At 37.4% G+C, this 23,355-nt stretch overlaps 1 protein-coding gene across 1 annotated transcript in view; it reads right to left on the minus strand.

Annotated features, from left to right (window-relative positions):
* Window positions 1–23,355, minus strand: part of agmo (alkylglycerol monooxygenase) — a 119,574-nt gene that overhangs the window by 88,482 nt on the left and 7,737 nt on the right. Inside the window, exons 2-3 of the mRNA XM_057833811.1 lie at window positions 11,284–11,414; window positions 9,251–9,402 (exon numbers count right to left, since the gene is read on the minus strand). Of these exons, the coding sequence (XP_057689794.1) occupies window positions 9,251–9,402; window positions 11,284–11,414 (283 nt within the window). The remainder of the gene's footprint in view (window positions 1–9,250; window positions 9,403–11,283; window positions 11,415–23,355) is intronic.

Here is a 23,355-nt window from a genome sequence, read left to right on the forward strand (position 1 = left end):
GCTGATTGCTTGTTTGTCCTTCATCCTCCACTGCATCAGTCCCTCTTTTTTCACCTTTTTTATCAACACCATCGTTGTTTTGGGGCTTTTTGAAGAAACTTCGGACACTCAGTTGCCTTGACATTTTTCCAAGTAAGGCCAACGACGTCATGCATCAAGAGAGACAATAACTAATTAATGTGCTCACTCGCCACCCTGTGGTCTGGGGTGTGAATTGCAACCTGTCAAAATGACAGATGGACTTCAGTTTTTTCCGTCACCGTTTTAAAAAAAACAGTCAACGACGGAAAACATTCGGTTAACGCGACCCCTGGCTTATCTCACTAACTCCACTTAGGTCAAGCTCGGATCTTTTACATCCATTCAAAAGTGAGATAATTTGCCGGATGACACTAAATGACATCTGTTAAAAGCATTCATTAATGCTAATGACAGTGTCATGTCATAATTATGATTGTCTCATGACAGTCTTATGGCGCCACTGTCAAATAAAGTGTTGCCAAATATCAAAACTAGCAATTAATGAAACAACTGGACCAGTAACTGAAGAAATAAATAGCACAAAACATGAATTTTGATTGTTATTTACATCTGTAGCACTGCAATGCATGCTAGGAGGCATGTCGGACAACAACAGTGTTGACAGCAAGTGGCAGCACAGGTTGATTGTCTCCTCCAAGGGAGCAGCGATGGCCAAATTAAGCTTCTTGAAGCAATGATCTTGGTTCATTTGGTCTTATGACAGTTTTGTGACGCCGCTGTCAAATAAAGTGTTACCGGTTAATAGCTTTTGGTGTAAATAACCCATAATACAGTGAGGACATCTGCGGCTTATAGTCCAGCGCGGCTTATCTATGAAAAAATGTTGTTTTCGTGTCAAATTTGCTCGGTGGCGGCTTATAGTCAGGTGCGCCTTATAGTCCGAAAATTACGGTAATAAATAATTCACTCATTCATTCTTCTTCTGAACCGCTTATCCTCATGAGGGTCGAGGGGGTGCTTGAGCTCATCCCAGCTAACATCAAGCAGGATACTTAAATACTACGGTAGTTAAGTAAGTTTTTCAAAGACATTTTTATCTAATCAATTATGACTTGTGGTCCTTCGTATTCCAGAATTCATCATCCAAAACGTGCTTCGCAAACGCCGAAGCACAAATCGTACATCGTACAGGCAAGAAATTAAACTAGATTTGTGTTTGGGTCGAGGCCCCAGGCCATTAGCGACGTAAACGGGCGCATTTAGCCAGACCGCCGGCCACTAAAAGCGGTGAGACGACTCTATTATCTCCCGTGTAATCAAAGGCGGGACCGGCCAGGGTCTGATGAATGGGCCGGGACCGGCCGGCCGACGGGGCCGCATTTAGACGCAGAGCTGCCATTAGTGGCGCTGCAGAGTAAACAGCAGACGCGGCTGTCAACAACGCGGCTGCGTTCGGGCCCAAAACCATCTGCCGCTGCGTCGCCTTTGCTATTCTGGTGATCGGCTCGGGTCGCTCCGTGGATGCGGTGGCAGCGTAAGTAAAGGTCACGTTTTGCTCGGAGGTTCCGCTCTTTAAATTAAATGCATCTAATTTGGGATTTTTTTCTCTCTCATCTTTTCCCCCCATACAAAATGATCACATTTCCTCCTCATCTTAAAGATGTGCGCTTATTTTTTTCCTCTATAAAATATTATTTTGATTAATTTCTACTAGGGCTGCAGCTATCGATTATTTTAGTAGTCAATTAATCTGTGAACTGGTTAGTTCGAATAATCGGATAAGGAACATGAAAAATTAAATTACCTGAGCTGAGCCTCAAACGGTATAAAAAAAAATAATAAATGAGGATCTATGTACAACAAAAGAAAAATTGACTAACTTAAATAGCAAAAGTCCGCTAGCTTAAATGCTATAAAATGCTAACTTTTTTTACGATGCTCTTAACAAATAGTTCAGACACATATTCCCACAAAAAACAACTAAATATACCTATAAACTGCATTTAAAAAACATTAGCTGAAACAAAAACTTTGCTAACGTTGGTCTTAACAGGGAGCAGTTGGATTCAGCCATGTGAAATGAGGCAGACGAGAGGGTAGTGTATCCACCCTAATCAATAAAACAAAATGCAAACACCTTTAAAATAAACCATGACAACGCCACTTTAAACGAATACTCGAAGCAACAAAATTTAATTTGAATATTTTTTTCTAATCGAAATCTCCAGTTAATTGATTAATCGTTGCAGCACTAATTTCTACCATTTTCTGTCATTATTACCTCCACCAGACTGATGCTTATAGAAGATGAAGGCAATGCATTTGGTTCGGTATGTCTGTGTCTGTCTGTATGGTTGTGTTTCAGTATAACTCAAGAACGAATAAATGACTTATTCATAACCAGGATATGTTTGAAACATTGTTGTTTTTGTCAAGGATGACCATATCGGAAATATTTCGTCGACGAACATTTTTTTCATGACAATGACGTGACGAGGAGGAGTTAAAAACCTGTCTTGGGAGACCAAAAAATAACGAGACGAATTACCAGTTTTCAGACAGTTTTCATGTAGCGAGACGACAATGAGACAAAAATGCAACTTAGTTTCTTTTATATGTTCACAATGCGTGAGTCAGCGTGACATTTTCATATTGTAGGTTGAGTACATGAGGTTGCATTGAAGCATTATGGGTCATATCACTCATGTGACATGTGCTGCCCCTTTCCCTCACCCTCGTCACCAGAGTTTAGGATGTGTTTCAAGCTAAGTTGCGCTCCATCTTGCTCGTTTTGAAACACATGGTAAGATTTGTTTTCTTATATTGGCAAGAGAGCTTATGTAATGTTGCTTTAGCCTTGAAAAGGTCTGTGCTGAGAGATCATCATACAGTAAATGTAACTCGTTGTGTTAGCATAGCACTCGCGTTAGCATTAGCATCAACTTTAGCAACTTTTTTTTTTTTTTTTTTTAAACATTCAGCTCATGGCTTTTAGCAGAGTTTAATTGAGAATGATGCACTGCTTTACCTGCTTTACCTGGGTGTTTTATCATCACCATGCAGGCTTTGTCCTTGTAGACTGTACAATATGTGCTCGTCTGTCTGTGTTCATTCGAAATTGTGGGAAACCACTATAAGGTATTTATAAGTTTTGGACTAAAACGTTTGAATTTTACAAAAAACATTTTGAGTAAATCATCTTTACTAAAACTAGAAAAACATACCAGATAGTGTTCAGCTAGTGTTCTCATAACAAAAAGTGGAGGAATTTCAGAGTCTAAAGATAAGGTAGTCATAACATGCCCTAATAATCATTTCTGTCGCAAAGACAGAACATTCCAACTGCTGACATATGCGAATGCTGTCGAGCTTTGATTAAATCTGCAACAATTGTGTACAATGGAGTTACTAAACTGGTTGCTAAGTACACTGGACAGGATTTTCACAACAATGTGACCTACATCGAGCAAACGCCCATGTCCAGCCAACACTTTCACGTCTGGATTACCCTAATCAATGAGCAAACAGATGACTGACAGCTTTACCCAAGAGTTACGTCGAATCAATAACTTTTGGGAAGAAAATTCAGGTAAAAAAAAAAAAAAAAAATACTGTACATGTACCACAATGTGAAATGCCTACTCTATCATGTAATGGTGTGCGTCCTTTGTCTAATGGGGACGGGATTTAATAAACCCAGGCTTCTCCCGTCAGCCCTGGTCTTTTCTTCGGGTTAATCTTATCACAATGCTATCTTGTAAATGTCAATGATACCGATGATGATGACAATAAACAATAAACAACAACAACAAATAAACGACAACAAAATTTGTATGAGATTTCTTCGACTCGAATTAGACGGAGACGAACACATTTTGAAATGACTAAAATATGACTACGACTAAGCCTGTCGCAATATGCAATAATTCCATTTATCGCACGGTAAATAAAAATGAAGGCGATAATTTTTCCGCTGTGATTTATCGCCTCGCGTGCACCTGCGTGAGCGGCTGACGTGCTGTTAAAAGTTCGGCTTCCTTGTTACCAAGTACACAAAATGCATCTTAGTTCTGTTTTTAGTTTAGTGCAGTTTAAGTTTAGTGCAGGTAGACAAAAAAAAGAAAAGCTGACGCTTACCATTGAAATGAAGATGTGAATGATGGCAAAATATAAGCATGGTTTGTGCATCCATGAACTGGGTCGTAGAATGCCGATCTCCCCTTCCGTTCGCCAGTCTTTATAAGTTAAGATGACAGTTCTTATTGTGGTAACATTGCCTAAGAAATCGCCAGCTTCGTCAGGTTTCAAATAATTTATTCCATCAACTCGCCGAGTGTCCACTGCTGTTGACGCCAGGATCGAAACAGAAAGTAAAATAGCGCTCTCCTGCTCACCGTCAGCCTTGCGGTGCGTTCAGGTACAGCAAAAAAAAGTCCGCCACATTAGAAGCCGATTTGTTACATTATTACAGGTACTGTACTGTATTATTGTTATTGTTATTCTGATTTTATTCATATTTTATGTGTTTTGCTCTTTGTAATTGCTATTTGCAATAGTAACAGCAGTATTTATTAAGGATGTCGTGTGGGTTTTTGGGCTGTGGAACGAATTATTGGAATTATAATGTATTCTTATGGGAAAATTCTGCTCGACATACGACCATTTTGACTTACAAACAAGCTCCTGGAACGAATTAACTTCGTATGTAGAGGTACCACTGTATTACACATGGAACGCCATAGCAGAAGCTATAAGGGGAAACATTTTTATCTGCCTAGATGCTTAAATTATTAAGTGGAATTTTATTTTTTCCTTAAAAAACACATTTTATTTCTTCTATGTTTCTGTGATGTATTAATATTGTGGTCTTTTACTTAAAAGAGGCATGGTCTATTGTTTTTGATTTCCTAAAAAGTATTTTTGAATTTAAGAGTAAACATTTATTGCGTTTAAATGGGTGTACATGATCTATTAATATATACTGTATTCTCACAGTGTTATTGTAAAAAAAATTTTTTAATTGGGGGGGTGCAATAATATCGCATATCGCGATAAAATTTCTAAAATTTGTTATCGTGACAGGCCTAACTACGACTAATAAGTATTTTCGTCAAGACAAAAATGGAATGGGCTGCCAAAAACAACACTGGTTTCAATATAACTCAAGAACGAGTAAAAGGACTATTATTAGACACGATGTGTTTAATAAATGAAACCGAACATGTTATTGAATTTTAGGGTCAATAGGTCAAAGGTCATAGGAGTAAAAAATGGAGCTTTGTGATTAGTTGATAACGAACTAGCCTATTTTACTTAAAATTGCTGGGTAGATGATATGACGAGAAAGGGTCAAAGGTCACTAAGGTCAGAAATACGGCGATGTTTTAAATTGTACTGTTTAGGGAAAGTTCTGCTATCTTAGAGAGCTCTTTAAGAATTATGATTTTTTTTTTCTCAAAGGTGCACAATGTAGCATTGGTGGCAAAAAAAAAATGGGACCACAACTAGCTGAATACATTGCCTAGCACAAAATGCCCACGCCCTTCAGGTAGCCAGAATACCGCTTCACATTGGAGAAACTGCAGCGAAAGAACATTAAAAGGCAAGCGACGAGTCCTCTGTAGAAGGTACAGTACATCTTATTTTTTATTTTCATGCTAGATGTTTTCAATGTAATTATGGCAACATTTAGTAATGAAAATTAGAAGAGTCGCAATACGACGTCCAAGTTAGTTTATGTCACATGACCGAAGTGAAGGAGGACTACTTTTTTCGGTGTATAAGCACACTTGCAAAGAAATGTATACAGTAATTTGGTATTGGTAAACAGCATCAACAAAGATAATTTAATTGCTTTATCCATTTTCATTTCAATTACCGACTAAATACTGTGTATCCACGCATTAAGACTTTATCTTTGCCTCAGTCAATAAATTCACATGCTAAATAACGTAGCACCGATCAATGGATCCACATGTTAAATAACAGCATAACGACGCCAAATGAATTCATATCCTTGTTCTGCTTCTCTTGTTGTCTTGAATCCTTTGATATAAGTAATGAGGGTTTTTTTTTTGTTTTTTTTTTTGCTTGAGTGGGAGACATAAATCAGACTGTGAAAGTTGGCGTGGCCTTAACTTACGTACAGACATAGGCAGTGTTTGACTATTGGGGCAGGAGGGGCACAACATGTTGATGACCCCGAAACGCAGTGTCAGCAATAAAATTAACTTGCAAGAATATTTATAATAATAAGTTGACAATTAGCGTTTTTTGTTTCCCATCATTCTTGAAGGGAATTCTAAATTATGCTGCTTAGGCAATACTTTTCGCCAAGATCGTCATCCATTGAATATGGTACGCCCGCCGGTGTCGTGCCAATGTAGTTACCCCAGTCAAAAATTAAATCCCCTGGGCGGAGCCATATGGAAGTAGAGGATATGGAGGTTTATTATTCAATCAAAAAAAAAAAAAAAAAGTTACTTCAAACGAAATATATATTTTCAATATAAAAAAATTTGCTTCAATCCAAAAAAAAAAAAAAAGTGTTTGAATGCAAAAATAAATTTGAAACTCAAAAAAAATGCATGTTGAAGCTGTTTTTCTTTGACAAAATTTTTTTTTTTTTTTTTGATTGGAGCAACTTTTTTGATTGAAATAATGTTGATTTGTGTTTGGGCCACATTTTGGCTAGGACGTTTTTGTCTTTACTATTCAATCAAAAAATAAGTTGCTTCAAAAAAATTTTCATAATGAAAAACCACTTCAATCAAAAACTGATAACTAATAGACAGTGCTATTCAGACCAGCTAACGTCCGCATCTAATATTCAGTGGCAGTTCTCATAGCCCCATCACACTGTTTGTGAGTAATACATGCATCGCTTGTGAGTTATATTCCTCCTTTGTTTATATTCATGAGGATTAGATAGTTATTGATGATGTGTATTTGAATTTGTTCACATATATGGTGAAATGCAGTTACATTGTTAGATGCTTGTGAGCTAATTGGCTAGTGCTACTGCTCAAATGGACACGTGTGTGTACATTTTATGTTATTTTGTGATTTATGCAAGTTATTGACACATTGCCTTGTTATTTTCAGTTTTACAAAAATACAAGAAACGTGCTCCTGTCAAAAAGAGATGACTTCAGTAAAGCCCATGCAACTTTGCCACACCGTCTGATTTCTTTTTGGAACTTATGTTCGCTATCTGTCAATTTGTGTACTCACACACATTGAGGACAGAATAGGGCTACTAGTTTATTTTTTGATTGAAAATTTTATTAAAACGAAAACATTAAGAGGCGTTTTAATATAACATTTCTATAACTTGTACTAATATTCATCTTTTAAGAACTACAAGTCTTTCTATCCATGGATCACTTTAACAGAATGTTAATAATGTTAATGCCATCTTGTTGATTTATTGTTATAATAAACAAATACAGTCCTTATGTACCGTATGTTGAATGTATATATCCATCTTGTCTTATCTTTCCATTCCAACAATAATTTACAGAAAAATATGGCATATTTTATAGATGGTTTGAATTGCGATTAATTGTGATTAATTACGATTAATTCATTTTTAAGCTGTAATTAACTCGATTAAAAATTTTAATCGTTTGACAGCCCTAATATACATACATATATATTTAAAAAAGGCATGGCAGATATTTTTTTGCCGATTCCGATACTTTGAAAATGACGTGATCGGATCCGATCGATCGATCGGGACATCTCTACTAAAAACTGATCTCATAATTGGCTAGTGATGAACACGGAAGCAAAACAAACAAATTTGCAAGCAAGATTGATTGAAATATATTCGTACCGGATATATAGGACAAATATCAATCTGGGAAAGATCTAGTCAAGACTTATTTACAGTAATTGGAGGACTCTTCAAAAATATACGACTGGTTATTGGACAATGGCTCCTCTCTTCACACTCCTGTCAAAAAAAAAAGCTTTTAGTGATGTTCTTTGTTCCTTTTTATCATTTCAGACGAAACTTGAGAAATTGACCTATCTACAAAAAAACGCTTGGCATTCCACCATAGAAATCAAGCTTCTTGGTCATGTCTACAGGTCCCACCTCTTTCCCCTGATTGGCTCGCTAACAGAAGGTGACCAATCCACATTAAGCCACAGTATTACGTTCAGGGAAAAGCAAAAACAACTCCCATTAAGAAAAGCTTCTCGTGACGTCTTCCTTCTTATTCTAATGAGGAAATAAAGTGTATTTCAGACAAAACTGAGTGTTTGGACAGTTGAACTTTTTCCCCTTACAACTATCTTTTTACTGTCAATGGCCATCAATGGTAGCAAACGAGTGAAAAACAACCGGCGGTTTCTGCTCGGGTTTGGACCGCGTACTTTTCCGTCAACGGAGAAAGCAGCAACGTCTCCGAAGTAATGAAGACATCAGCGTCTGCGTGTTTCCACTCAATGATGCTGCGGTGCCGCTTTCATGTGGCCACGGCACAGAATCGGGCCGGGTTTTACATGCCGCCTAATAGCAGCCTCGCGTCTTCTTTTTGCAGTTTTCTATTGGAAGCCCTCCATAACTCAAAATGCTAAGATTTATGACACCCGCCGTTTCCACGCTGCACATTGACGTTCTAAACTTTGTTCTAGTAGAATGATATTTCTCATTTGAATCATCAGAAAATCCTTTTCAATACCAAAATATATAATTTGATTTTCATTGTTAATATATATTATTATTTGGCAACATTTAATGTACACTAAAATGTTAGCAATAAAAGTAAATATTTTATTTATTTTGCCAAATCTTTTTTTAATGTAATATTTTCTGTTGGCAATTTAGAATTGTTATCTTTGCCAGAATTTTGGGATATTGAGGTCAAAGGTCAGAAAAGGAATTTTGCTATACCTTGATAGCAGATTTAACACAAATTTGCTAGTAAGGTGATAAAGGAAAAGAAAAGGTCAAAGGTCACAAAGGTCAAAAATACGATGATCCTTTAAAGTTGGCGCAGGATTTGGCAAAAATTAAATAACCTTAAAATCTTGAACTAAAGTCCCATACCTCCAAGGCAACCAGAGCCCAACATAAGTCTACAAAATATATTTTTAAAAACGTATGTGTGCTGGATGACAAAAATGACTAGTTTGATAGAAGCGTGTGGTTTCATGAGCCGTAAATGCCAAACCTCAACCTAAACAAAATTGAGCAAACATCTTGAAAAGTGAGTACTAAAAAACAAAAGTGGCCGCAATTACGTGATTGTGCGAGTACCATGGGCGAAGCGATGGAACCAGTAGTAGCAAAAGTCGACAGCCAGGAAGGAGAACCACCAGGTCCAGGCTGAGTCCCATGGTAGCTCCAGCAGGCGGAAGTGTTCCCACACGTACACATAGGCTGACAGCTCCAGACCTCGCATCAGCAACCTTGGGGGAGGTCCAGTGCACAGTTTTGGTATCGCCTTATAAGTTAATAGCTTTCAGGTTTTAATATGACAAGCTTCATGTTAAAAGTTGGTATATTTCATCTGGATGTATTCAGTTTCATATCAAATCAGATATTTTTAATCAAACTTGCAGGATGTGTTTGTAACGAATGACTGACTGAAATAAAACAGGATTAAATATGGGGTCGTGGGGTTAAAGGTCACAGGGCGAAAATTGAATTTGTATGTTTGTGTTCAAGATAATCCCTATATACATTCTTGAGTTATTATCAGAATTGCAGACCATGTTTGTAAGATAAAATGGAAGAGGTGATTAAATTTGGGGGTCATAAGGTCAAAGGTCACAGAGGTTTTCTGTTCTGAAGGTTTTTTGTCTTTTTGTGTGTGTACATGATCAAGAACGATTTCCAAGAAATTATTATCAAACTTGTAGGATACATTTGTGGACACGGCCATTACATTTTTAGGTAATGAGGTCAAAGGGAACAAATATGGTGATGGTTTGAATTTAGCTGCTTAGGCGGGATTCTGCTTTTAATGTGATCACTTTTTGTTTCAACATAAAATTGAATGAATAATCTTTTAATGCGATTTAATACATTTGAACACATATATCAATTTGAATGTGTAATCTTTGTCTTTCAAATTTCACATAAGTTATAATGTGAAAAGGCATTTTCTATTACTGAATTGAGTTGCACACTGGACCTTGAAAATTAAACATTTTTTATTTGTGGCGTTAACCCATGAACAAACTTGATTAACTTAAAGCAGAAGTTCAAAATTTTTGACATTAGGCCTAATCTTCGAGTTAGCGGGGATTTAATTAGTCGGTGGAGTTGATTTCAACAAATTCTGTGCAGTTTGTTAGTTAGTTATTACTTTCAGGGCTCTGGAATAGCTAAGCTAGCTTGAGTCAAAGGTCCAATCTTACCATGTCAATGAAAAACGATATTAACAGACCTAACAGTCAAATAAATTCAAAATGCAGATGCCAATGTCCCACCAAAATGCCGTAATTCATTTTATTCTGTGGGACTATTTATCTAGATGCAAAATGCGACTGCATAGAAAGGAGTGCTTCGGCCACTCGTGCTCATGCTGCATTCGAGGAAGGTGGGAAGTTCGACTTACCCACTAGGTACCAGTTGCGACCTCAAAGCGTTCCAAGCGAATGTAAACAGCAAGATGGCTGATCGCGACAATTTTTTTTTTTTTTTCATTTTGGCCATCAGGATATTTTAAGCTCCAGCAAACCTGCCTTCTCGTAAACGATCAAATAGTTGAGGAAAAACGATGGCTAAGGTAAATAGCTCACACTGAAAACTACTTTCTTTAATTTTACTAGTGATGGTCTGCTTTTCGACAGGCACCACCATTTTGTCGAGTGAAGAACGAGGAACAAAATAAACTGTGGTTACTTGCTGCTGGGTACGACAAACACACTGGTAGAAAAAAATATCACTCCACTCTGCAGCATGTTCCCTGCAGAGCTGCTGGATTACAAATAGTTCGGTTCATGCTCCAATTATTGACATGCAATGGTAAGTATTAATAACTTTATCCTGAAAACATAGCTAACACTATTGATTGCATGGGTCATCTGTGATTCTCATGCGTGCATATGTTTTTTATTGACATGCTAAAATGGGACCACTGACTCGGGCTAGCTCAGCCACTCCAGAGCCCTGAAACTAACAGATAACTGACAAACTGCACAGAATTTGTTGAAATCAACTCCACCGACTAATTAAACCCCTGCAAACCCAAAGATTAAAACCAATGTCAAACATTCCGAACTTCCCCATTAATACAAACTAATACATTGACATTTGGACTTAATTCAGAAGAGAGCACTCACAGCGGGAGTCGTGACATCACACCTAGCGACACAGAGACAACGGTGTCTGCAATGTTGTAAAGTTTGGCTTCTGACATCAGCGAAGTCAGCAACATCTCCAGAACCACCAGGCCTAGGAACCAAGGGTTGGCCTGCACAGACACATGCAACCCATACACACAAAAATCATGACTCAGCACCATGTTGGCACATCAAAACATCTACTAGAGTTGCTTTTATTTTAGTGGGACTATTTTCATGGGGAAAAAAAACCTTTCAAGTGTGGTCATCCGTGATGTTTGCGGAAAAAAGCAGCCAAGAAACATACTAGATCAACATGTACATCCGAAAAAAAAGCACAATAAAAAGCATTACTATACTACATCTCCTATGTTGACTTTGGATATCAAACCTAATGTTCTAGTTATATTTTCTTTTTTGCAACATAAGTACTGTACAGTATATTTAATCCTCCATACACATGTAATATCTAATTTAACATATTCACATCATATTAAATTTATGCGCACAACTGTACTATTTTAACATGATATTTCTGAAAACCTCTAACTTACTATATGGCGGAAAACACAGACAAGGCTGAAAAAGCCGTTTCTGCTCTTGCACCCGTTTAAAATAAACCGCTATATTTTAAGCCAAAAAGAACTGTTGTTTTTTATAGAACAATATGCTGCCATAGCAGATTTTTTGGTCTGATAATTTGTCCGTTTTACCCTGGAAACCCCGTTTGCAGACGTCACGTAACCGCTTTTGTTTCAACCTAGACATAAAAAGAAGGTAAGTACGGTATTTATTATTCGAAATGTCTGTCATTTTTAGCTTAGAATCATTAATTGAGGTCTAATATTTCGTTTAAAAAAAAAAAAAAACGACTTTAAAAATTATACACTCGCATATTATAAACTTGTAAACAAATTACGTCACAATGAAAAAATTAGCGTCCGTAAAGTCACAGATATCTACCTCATAACTATAGCTTAATTGTATTATTTTCATTACTGTTGCATATTTCCAATATTTTAGATGATAAATAATCGATCAAAACAAAGACTTTTTTTTTTTTAATTGTTTAAAAGGGCAAATATATGAAAATGAAAATCTCGACCACTCCTTGATGTCTGCGATTTCTGCATTGCGACCCTTGTTATATTACCATGTTTCACCCATAAAATCTCCCAAAAATCCGGCTGTGGCCATTCACAGCTGTGTCTTGACACTCGGTTATACATGCTACATGGAGTTTTTGGATCAAAAAGAGGTAAGTACGCAAAAATATCTCGTTAAAATCATGGCGTCTTTGATTTTGCTCTCGTGTGCTCTCACCTCCAATTAAGGTTCTGCTGTTTTAATAAAAAATGTATTTTTTGAAAATGCCCTCCCATTCAAAATTTTTCTTCCCCCAGAAAATTGAGATTTTAAGCTTTCCAATGATGTATCACACATGCATATAGGAAAATTTTGAAATTTGGCCAAATTGGGGGTCTCAGAGCGGAACTTCAAGTCACCTGAGTGTTTTCCGCCATATTTATGATCCCAAATCTGTATTAGGGCACCCAAGATTGATCAACTAATCAACAAATAATCGCTTAACAAATTTACAAAATTAACAAATTGACAACTTTTTTGATAGCCGAGTTAACTTATACTTGAAGCGTACTCCACTAATAGACCCTTTAGTTCAAATTTAGTGTCTAAAACGTATAATAGACGTCTTCTAGGCAAATAAAAATCTGAGAATTGTGTCATTTTAAGTATGCAGCGTGTTGTTGTGCTCTGGAAAACATGTCATAACATCTTAACGGCTCTGTCCAACATGGAAATCATTACTGCCGCTCGACTTTATCTGCCAGACACTTCACTGCAGCAGCGATGCACGTGTGCCTTCAAATGTGTGTGTGAGCGTGTGAGGAGAGCAACGCCAGGGAGTCATCGCGCACTGAAATTCCAACATCTGCTCGTCGACTGCTACCAACACGTCCAAGTCAAAAGTCCCGTTTCCTCTCCTGAGTTGTAAACTTCACTTCACAATGGTTTAATGTTTCCATTATAAAAAGTAGCTAAGTGTCCAAAATGGCATGCTAACTGCTAAGCTAAAGTGAGAGAACAGAAGATAGAGAAGGTATGCTAACAGCTAAGATAAAACAGTAGTGATAGAGGTCAGAAGAAGATGGAGAAGCCGTGCTAACCGCTAAACCAAAGTAAGCGAAAACAAGATAAACAAAATTATACTCCATACTAAATGCTAAGCTCATGTGAACGAGAACAGAAGAAATGCTAACTGCTAAGCTAAAGTGAACGAAAACAGGAGAAGCCATGCTAATTGCTAAGCTAAAGTGAGAGAAGATGGAGAATGTACGCTAACAGCTAAGCTAAAACAGTAGTGATAGAGATAAGAAGAAGCCTGAGAAGCCGTGCTAACTGCTAAACCAAAGTAAGAGAAAACAGGTAAAACAATATGATACTTAATGCTAAGCTTAAGTGAACAAGAACAGAAGAAATGCTAACTGCTAACGTTAATAGAATAGAATAGAAAACTTTTATTGTCATTGTACAGTACAGTGACATTTAAAACTTCGCCATAATGTGCACCACATATAATACAATATTACAGAAAAACCTATGCAAATCACTAAGCTAATACAGTAGGCCTATAAGCTATATTATGAGCATATATGCTAACCGCTAAGCTAAAATCAAGGGGAAACAGAAGAAGAGGCATGTGCCGGTATGATAACCTTAAGCCAAAATATTACGGGATCACGGGATCACGGGATTGCAATTACAGCTCAAAAATGTGTTACTTTGAGATATCTGGGTTTAAAAAAAAAAAAAAACTTTTTTCCATTGAACATGATTTTTTTTTCAAAACATATTAGAAAATTGGAACATAACTATAATGTGAAGTTAAAATAATTTTTAAAAATATATGTACATGGCGGAAAACACAGAAAAGGCTGAAAAAGCAGTTTCTGCTCTCGCACCTCTCTATAAAATAACCTGCTGTATTTTAAGCCAATAGAACTGTTGTGTCTGATAGAACAATATGTCTATATGCTGCCATAGCAGATTCATGGTGCAATATGTCCCCGAACTATTTTTTATTTGTCCGTTTTACCCTGAAAAGCCTCGTTTACAGACGTCGCACAACCGCTTTTGTTTCAACCCAGCCATAAAAAGAAGGTAAGTAATTATATTTATTATTCAAAATATCTGTCATTTTTAGCTTCAAATAATTAATCAATGTCTAATATTTTGTTAAAAAAAAAAAAAAAAAGACAAATTATTTACTCGCATATTTTAAAGTTTTGAACAAATTACGTCACGATGAAAAAATTGGCGTCTGTAAAAAAAGTCACGGATATTTATCTCATAACTATCGCTTAATTGTATTTTTTTCGTTACTGTCGAATTTTCAACCAATATATTATCTTAAATGCATGCGATATCTATGAGACGCATCGGACACTACCTGCTACCAAACTAGCATCATAGGGGCGTAGTCTTTAGCAACGTCGGCGTCGTTTGTAGCGGCTGTCAGCTGTGGTAAGTTTTTTTTTTTTTTTTTTTTTTTTAATTGCTTCTTCCTCTATGCATATGACGTCAGCGCGTTGTCCCGCAGTAAAAGTAGTCCGGGCAAAACGTGATGCTTAGAGCTGGCAAAATTAAACGATTCCTCGAGGTGAATAAAATTACTCGGATCAGTTTTTAAACTGGAGTTACTCGAGTTGCTCGAGTATTCGTTTCAGCTCTACATCAGAACAAAAATAATTGAAATATTTTCCATAAAAAGCACGTGTGTATGACTCGTATCATGTTTATATTATACACACACACACACACACACTCTCTTTCTATACATTGACAGTTGCCATAGAGAAAAAAAAAACACGTCTTACCAAGGCTAGACACACTAAACATGCTGGAGTTAACTTTCGCAACTGGTGGGAAACGTTCATGACAGTGTTTACTAACCTTTAATTTTGTATTAATGCGAAATCATATTGGAGGTCTTGCCTCCTCGGCAGCCACCCTCCGCAAACATGCTTTACATGTCGGTTGCCCTCCTCCTCTAAGCCGTGGCCGTCTGTAACTTTCTTGTAACCAAAGTATTCCCATACCAGCGACTTTCTTTTTTTTCGATGGTGGGAGGGTTGAGCCTTGCAGCTGCAAGCGAGGGAGTTCTCCATGCATTTTTGGGACATAAAATAGTTAATATCTAAGGAACGGTGTGACAGAAAAAAAATTCGGGTTTTGAAACCTTGACGTTTTCAATCCACAGTATGCCCGTAATCGGCGCATGTCTACCGGAGAATATGCTATAACTCAAGCTAAGTGCTAAGCTAAAGCAAAATAGAAGACCAAGAATCTATGCTAGGTGCTAAGTTAAAGTGAAAGAGAAGACAAAGGAGTAAGCCAGGCTAAATGCTAAGCTAAAGTGAGATTTGTACATAAGACAAAAAAGCCATGCTAACCGTTAAGCTAAAATGAGATAGAACAAAAGACGTACTGGCCACATGAACCTAAAAACAACAAAATATTGAAGTTAACTCAAATATTGGATACATGTATGTAAACTTAGTCATATTGGTTTCAAAAGCGTTCTAAATGGCCAATCTGGATCAAGTATGTGATAGAAATTGTCATTCCATAGTTCAGTCTACTTGACACCGTTTGCACTTTTGTAACCTCGCTTTTGTTGGGGATAATTTGTTTCCTCGCGTGGAACATTTGCCGAGCAGATGTGGGCGCCTTTCCCTTCATTCATACGTCTCGCCGAGGTCATGCTTGACATAAAACATGGCGGCTGACAAGACACTTTTATCCCCGCTTTCACTGTGGCTAAGAGACTGTAAATCCAAAGCGGTTGGCTATAAAAAGTAGAGCTCTTTCTTGTGTTTTTGTGTGTAAACTCATTTAACAGACACACAAACATTGCTGAATCACTAATTGAGCTACACGACCAACAAATGTATTCAATCATGTTGCCAGCTTATGGAGTCATTTAAGGACAAGACAATCACAGGTCATGTTTACACTCATTGAACACGGCAATAGAAGTCCGTCCAATCCATTTCGATGGGGGGCAGATAATTATGGCTACACTAAATAAGGAAATGTCACAATAGAAATAATTATTGTTTCTTGAAATAATAGAAAAAAGTGCCAAAATGGTGGCAGTTTGTTTTTTCAGGTTACATCTCTTGGTTTTTTTTTTGTATTCCTCAAAAAAAAAAAAAAAAAAAAAAAAAAAAAAAAAAAGTAAATGAATAAAATTTGGGTAATCTTTTTTTTTTTAATTACCGGAAAAAAATTGTCTTTTTAAATCGGATTCTTCCACTCATAAAATTACTTTTCCTCATTAATAGATTGCTTGCATTTTGTTGTAACATTTTTATAAAATTAATCCTTAAATTACATAAATCTTTATCAATTTATTTACAGCGGAAAACACAGACAAGACTGAAAAAGCAGTTTCTGCTCTTGCAACCCTCTATAAAATAAACTGCTGTATTTTAAGCCAAAAGAACTGTTGTGTTTGATAGAACCATATGTCTATATGCTGCCATAGCAGATTCATGGCGCATTAAGCCCCTGAACTATTTTAATTCGTCCCTTTTACCCTGGAAGCCCCCGTTTACAGACGTCGCGCAACCGTTTTTGTTTCAACCTAGCCGTAAAAAGAAGTAATCGTATTTATTATTCGAAATGTCTGTCATTTTTAGCTTAAAATCATCACTTGATGTCTAATGTTTAGTTTTTTTTTAAAAATTTAAAAAAAAGACTTAAAAAAAATTATTCACTCGCGTATTTTAAACTTTTAAACAAATTACGTCACAATGAAAAAATTGGCGTCTGTAAAAAAAAGTCACAGATATTTATCTCATAACTATCGCTTAATTGTATTTTTTTCATTACTGTCGAATTTTTCCCAATATATTAGATGATAAATAATCAATCCAAACAAAGAAAAATTTTAAAAAACAAAAAACGTTTAAAAGGTTAAATATATGAAAAAGAAAATCTCAACAATTTCTTGATGTCTGCGATTTCTGCATCGCGACCCTTGTTATATTACCATGTTTCAGCCATAAAATCCCCCAAAAAATCCAGCTGTGGCCATTCACAGCTGTGTCTTGTAACTCAGTGATACATGCTACATGGAGTTTTTGGGTCGAAACAAGGTAAGTACACGATAATATCTCGTTAAAGTCATGGCGTCTGTAATTCTGCTCTCGCGTGCTCTCACCTCCAGATAGGGTTTTGCTGTTTAATTTTTAATTTTTATTTTTTTTTTAAATGTCCTCTTGTTCAAAATTTTTCTTCCCCCATAAAATTGAGATTTTAAGCTTTCCAATGATGTATCACACATGCATATCGGACAATTTTGAAATTTGGCCAAATTGGGGGTCTCAGAGCGGAAATTCAAGTCACCTGAGTGTTTTCCACCTTACCTAATTTAATTTGAATTTAAAAATATATATATATATATATATATATATATATATATATATATATATATATTAATTCAGTATTCACATAAAATGAGAAAAATCCTCTCCTTATATTGATTAAAATAATTATATATATACACACATACATATATATATATATTTACATATATATACACATATTGGGCAATATATGAAGAAACACAAAACAAAAAAAATTCAGTGACTAAAATCATGACTGTCCCCTCAATAATAATAATAAAATGTTACAAGAAAAATGCCAACAATATAACTTTTCTTTGTAAAATATGATATTTTGTCACTAACTCTTTACATTTTATTTTAAAACAAATAATAATAATAATAATTATTATATACTTTAATAAATTACTATTTTTCCCTTTAAACGTATCTGATTGACTTCATTGAATTTTGAGTTGGAAAAAATAGTTTCCAAAAATTCACCCCAATCCAATAAAAGATGCTATATGGCAGGGGTGTCCAAACTTTTTGCAAAGGGGGCCAGATTTGGTGTGGTAAAAATGTGGGGGGCCGACCTTGGCTGACGTGCTTTACATAGAACATAATATTTAAGCGAATTTTAGCAAGCCATTAAGTGTGGCACATTTGCTTTATTATTTTTTTTTTAATTAATAATTTCAACAATCTTGCAACTAGTCTTTGTGGCGTTCTCTTTCGACTCTCGTGCATTTGCGAAATACTGCTGCTGTGAAATTAAACCAGCTTCTAGTTGCTTCAATGTCTCGCTGGGTATCTTCCCTGTAATCTTGTCGTACATGTCAGATAGTCTTGTTTGTATCGCCTAACATTGAAATCATTAAAAACAGCGACTGTCTCTTTGCAAATGAGGCAGACACAATTGTTGCGTATTTTAGTGAAGAAATAGTCCAATTTCCACCTATCCTTGAAGCGTCGGCCGTCACAGTCAACTTTCTTTTTTTTGTTGTCGCCATTTTAGAAAATGGAAGTAATGGGTCACACGGGGTAATGTTGCTTAGCCCTTAAATATCTGCAACATGAAGCAATTATCAGAGAATCCCAAAATTTGAAAAATAAGGTCCGAATGAAACCTTTTTTTCAAATTTGTAAAAAGAAAAGTCAAAACGAATATGTGTAATAAGCGCTCTACTACAGTGCCTTGCAAAAGTATTTGGCCCCCTTGAACCTTGCAACCTTTCGCCACATTTCAGGCTTCAAACATAAAGATATAAAATTTTAATTTTTTTGTCAAGAATCAACAACAAGTGGGACACAATCGTGAAGTGGAACAAAATTTATTGGATAATTTAAACTTTTTTAACAAATGAAAAACTGAAAAGTGGGGCGTGCAATATTATTCGGCCCCCTTGCGTTAATACTTTATAGCGCCACCTTTTGCTCCAACTACAGCTGCAAGTCGCTTGGGGTATGTTTCTATCAGTTTTGCACATCGAGAGACTGACATTCTTGCCCATTCTTCCTTGCAAAACAGCTCGAGCTCTGTGAGGTTGGATGGAGAGTGTTTGTGAACAGCAGTCTTCAGCTTTTTCCACAGATTCTCGATTGGATTCAGGTCTGGACTTTGACTTGGCCATTCTAACACCTGGATACGTTTATTTTTGAACCATTCCATTGTAGATTTGGCTTTATGTTTTGGATCATTGTCCTGTTGGAAGATAAATCTCCGTCCCAGTCTCAGGTCTTGCGCAGACACCAACAGGTTTTCTTCCAGAATGTTCCTGTATTTGGCTGCATCCATCTTCCCGTCAATTTTAACCATCTTCCCTGTCCCTGCTGAAGAAAAGCAGGCCCAAACCATGATGCTGCCACCACCATGTTTGACAGTGGGGATGGTGTGTTCAGGGTGATGAGCTGTGTTGCTTTTACGCCAAACATATCGTTTTGCATTGTGGCCAAAAAGTTCAATTTTGGTTTCATCTGACCAGAGCACCTTCTTCCACATGTTTGGTGTGTCTCCCAGGTGGCTTGTGGCAAACTTTAAACGAGACTTTTTATGGATATCTTTGAGAAATGGCTTTCTTCTTGCCACTCCTCCATAAAGGCCAGATTTGTGCAGTGTACGACTGATTGTTGTCCTATGGACACTCTCCCACCTCAGCTGTAGATCTCTGCAGTTCATCCAGAGTGATCATGGGCCTCTTGGCTGCATCTCTGATCAGTTTTCTCCTTGTTTGAGAAGAAAGTTTGGAAGGACGGCCGGGTCTTGGTAGATTTGCAGTGGTCTGATGCTCCTTCCATTTCAATATGATGGCTTGCACAGTGCTCCTTGAGATGTTTAAAGCTTGGGAAATCTTTTTGTATCCAAATCCGGCTTTAAACTTCTCCACAACAGTATCTCGGACCTGCCTGGTGTGTTCCTTGGTTTTCATAATGCTCTCTGCACTTTAAACAGAACCCTGAGACTATCACAGAGCAGGTGGATTTATACGGAGACTTGATTACACACAGGTGGATTCTATTTATCATCATCGGTCATTCAGGACAACATTGGATCATTCAGAGATCCTCACTGAACTTCTGGAGTGAGTTTGCTGCACTGAAAGTAAAGGGGCCAAATAATAATAATAATATTGCACGCCCCACTTTTCAGTTTTTTATTTGTTAAAAAAGTTTAAATTATCCAATAAATGTTGTTCCACTTCACGATTGTGTCCCACTTGTTGTTGATTCTTGACAAAAAAATTAAATTTCATACATTTATGTTTGAAGCCTGAAATGTGGCGAAAGGTTGCAAGATTCAAGGGGGCCGAATACTTTTGCAAGGCACTGTATCTATAACCCATGCTAAATCATGTTTTTTTTTTCTCATCGAACCTGCAGATGCATGTGTTGACTTGCATTCCTCATTTTTTTTTCCCCCCAAAAAGAAATGTCAAAATTCTAAATCAGTCTCAAAATCATGAAATTTTAAGTGTATAAAATGTGATACATTTGGCAATAAAGGGTTAAAGTGCTGCTGCCTTTTAGTGGGTAAATGAGGAGCAGCATTTCGTGTGTAAGCTACTTCATATGCTGGTTGCAGTACTGCTGACCAATCTGCGTGCGGGACAGACGTTATTGATTTTATGACAAAGGCTGGGGGCCGGATGAAATTTGACCACGGGCCGCATTTGGCCCCCGGGCCGGACTTTGGATATGTCTGCTATATGGAGTTTGTCACTTTTTTACTCGTGACTGCCACCTGCGGCCTACAGCGGAACTGCAGTCTGTGTATGGCACGTATGCTTGTACTAGCACGAACATAAAGCAACGAGCGTTTGGCCAATTAAATCAGCACCAGAAACATAAAAAAAGCCTGTGATTGTTTACTGTAAGTAGCAAGTCTGAAGTTGGCTAAGAAATGTGTTTTTGCTGAGCGGATTCTAGGCGGAAGCTCTGTGAAGTAGCGTTACTGGCGCAGAGACGAGCATGGACTAGCACAGACCCGAACAATCTCTATTAAAGGGAAGCAAAAGAGCTTTTTGGAGCAGTCTCAGTTAAAATGTCTGGGCTCTATGTACTCATCAGGGAATTGGTCGAGCATGTTTGAAGGAGAAAAGTATTTTCAGTTAACACTAAAAGTTTCGTATAGCACATTAAAGATAAATCCATTTGGAAATACAACAGATTGTTGCCCATTTTGTTTGGACACAGTCATTTTGTGCTACCTCCCTTCAAAACTTTGACAAACTCAGATTCACAAATTCCGCCAAATGAGAACCAATCAGAAGCAAAAAAAACAAAAACACAAGATCGATAAGTGATGTTAAATTGTGTCAAACTTTTCCGATCCTTTCACGGATTGGAGGGTTTTCTTGAGTTTTACAAGTAAAAAAACCTCCCTCCACTCAGTCAATCTTTTCCATCGATCACGTTTTCCACATGATGTCCTACTTTATGGCGATCGGCCAAGGATAGTAAGGTATTTGGAGCGTGAAGAAAGACTGTAAGCGTAGCTCTGCTAAGATAGCTCATAATTAACATGGTGCAACAGTGCAACCTTTGTGTGAAACCTGAGGTGAAATGTACCACGAGTGAAGCACAAGAGCAACACATTAGGAAATAGTCATGTGTAATCAGAATGGTGTTAAGCAATGGCTGACAATGACAATTCATTGCCAAACCTCCCAGGCTACATGGATTTGACATCTATCGTCAATGGCAGCAGATGAGTTGATGAAGTTGTGTTGTGATGGAAAAAGTCTTCATTCCTGATTTTTTGATCATTGTAAGTACTGTAATATGAAAAAATGTCAAATTTGACATGGAAAAGTTTTTATTACTCGTGAAAACAGTCGAGTTAAACTGCAATAGAACGAATGATTAGAGAGAAGAAAAAAAAAACAATACTACCAAATATTTTCTTTTTATTTTTATTTTTCATATTTAAAGGGCATTAAGTTTTGAGGATTTTCCATGACAAGTTTTATTTTTTAAATTGAAGAAATATTTTAACTAAACAAATTATTTTAATGAAGTAAAATTTACCTAATTTCAAAAATAAAATAAAAGTGATATTGCAAGATTTTTTTTTTTTTTTTAGTAACCTATCCTGTTCAGCTGCTTGACACGGACTATGGGAATCTGATTGTCCTATTGGTCTGAACAGTTTTAATGTATCACATTGGAGTATGATATAGTGTACTCCCATTGTGATGATTATTTATTGTGTTGCGTTTATTAGGGGAAAGCAGCGAGCAGGAATGAGTTATGGGGGGGACAGAAAGGGAAATAGAAAAGGAGAGACAGGAGAGAAGAACAAACAACAAAAATACATTCAACACCGACACTAACTATGAATATGGTAGTGCTATTGATAGCTAATTGTATTTCTGGTTGACACCACGTGGGGGGCCTGACGACCGAGGAGAAAAAAGAAGGGGGAGAGTCAGAGATATGATTAGGTGGGGGTGAGCATACACAAATAAGCAATGTGAGGTGTAGAACCCATTATTATGTGAATCACTTGTAAGTGTGGATATGTTGACATCCTTTTCTATGCTGCCTGATTGCTAGTCCTACGACCGATAGTTTCCAGCGCAGCCCATACCTCCTCCCGCAGTTCCAGCAAGGGGGTCGCCGTCATCCCCCCGGGATTTAGGGTTGTCCCCCGGACCATCCATCTCCCCATTAACTGGCCTTCAGAGAAAAGGGGACGCGGGAATGAGGGGACGCGCCCCCGCCCGCGACACACGCCCCGACCACTGCTCGCCAACCAGCCACTGCAGCAATCCCCCAACCGACACGGCCCCCACAGCCTACTAGGTCCCCACCCGGAGTGGTAGCGACCTGTGCCGGAGCCCAAGGGAAAGTGGAAGCCGGAGAGTGTTGAGAAGCCGCTGCAGGGCGGCGCGGGACCGGGGCCCATATCCCCCCCACAACCGGCAGCCAGGCGAAAAGGAGACCACGTCCCGGGAGCCAAGCCATACAAAAAAAGTGTGGGACCCACCTACCGCCCTATTACTGTGTCTGCCAGGTCCCTGACTGGCAGCCATTACCCAAACTCAGTGTTTCTCAACCACTGTGCCGCGGCACAGGATAGTGTCCGGTGTGCAATAGAAAAATCATGCACTTTCAGCTTCAGCTCTGGAAACAGCTGTTCTTTTGCTGACATTAAAGTAAC

This window comes from Corythoichthys intestinalis, chromosome 4 (assembly GCF_030265065.1).
Source record: "Corythoichthys intestinalis isolate RoL2023-P3 chromosome 4, ASM3026506v1, whole genome shotgun sequence".
Lineage (NCBI taxonomy): Eukaryota > Metazoa > Chordata > Actinopteri > Syngnathiformes > Syngnathidae > Corythoichthys > Corythoichthys intestinalis.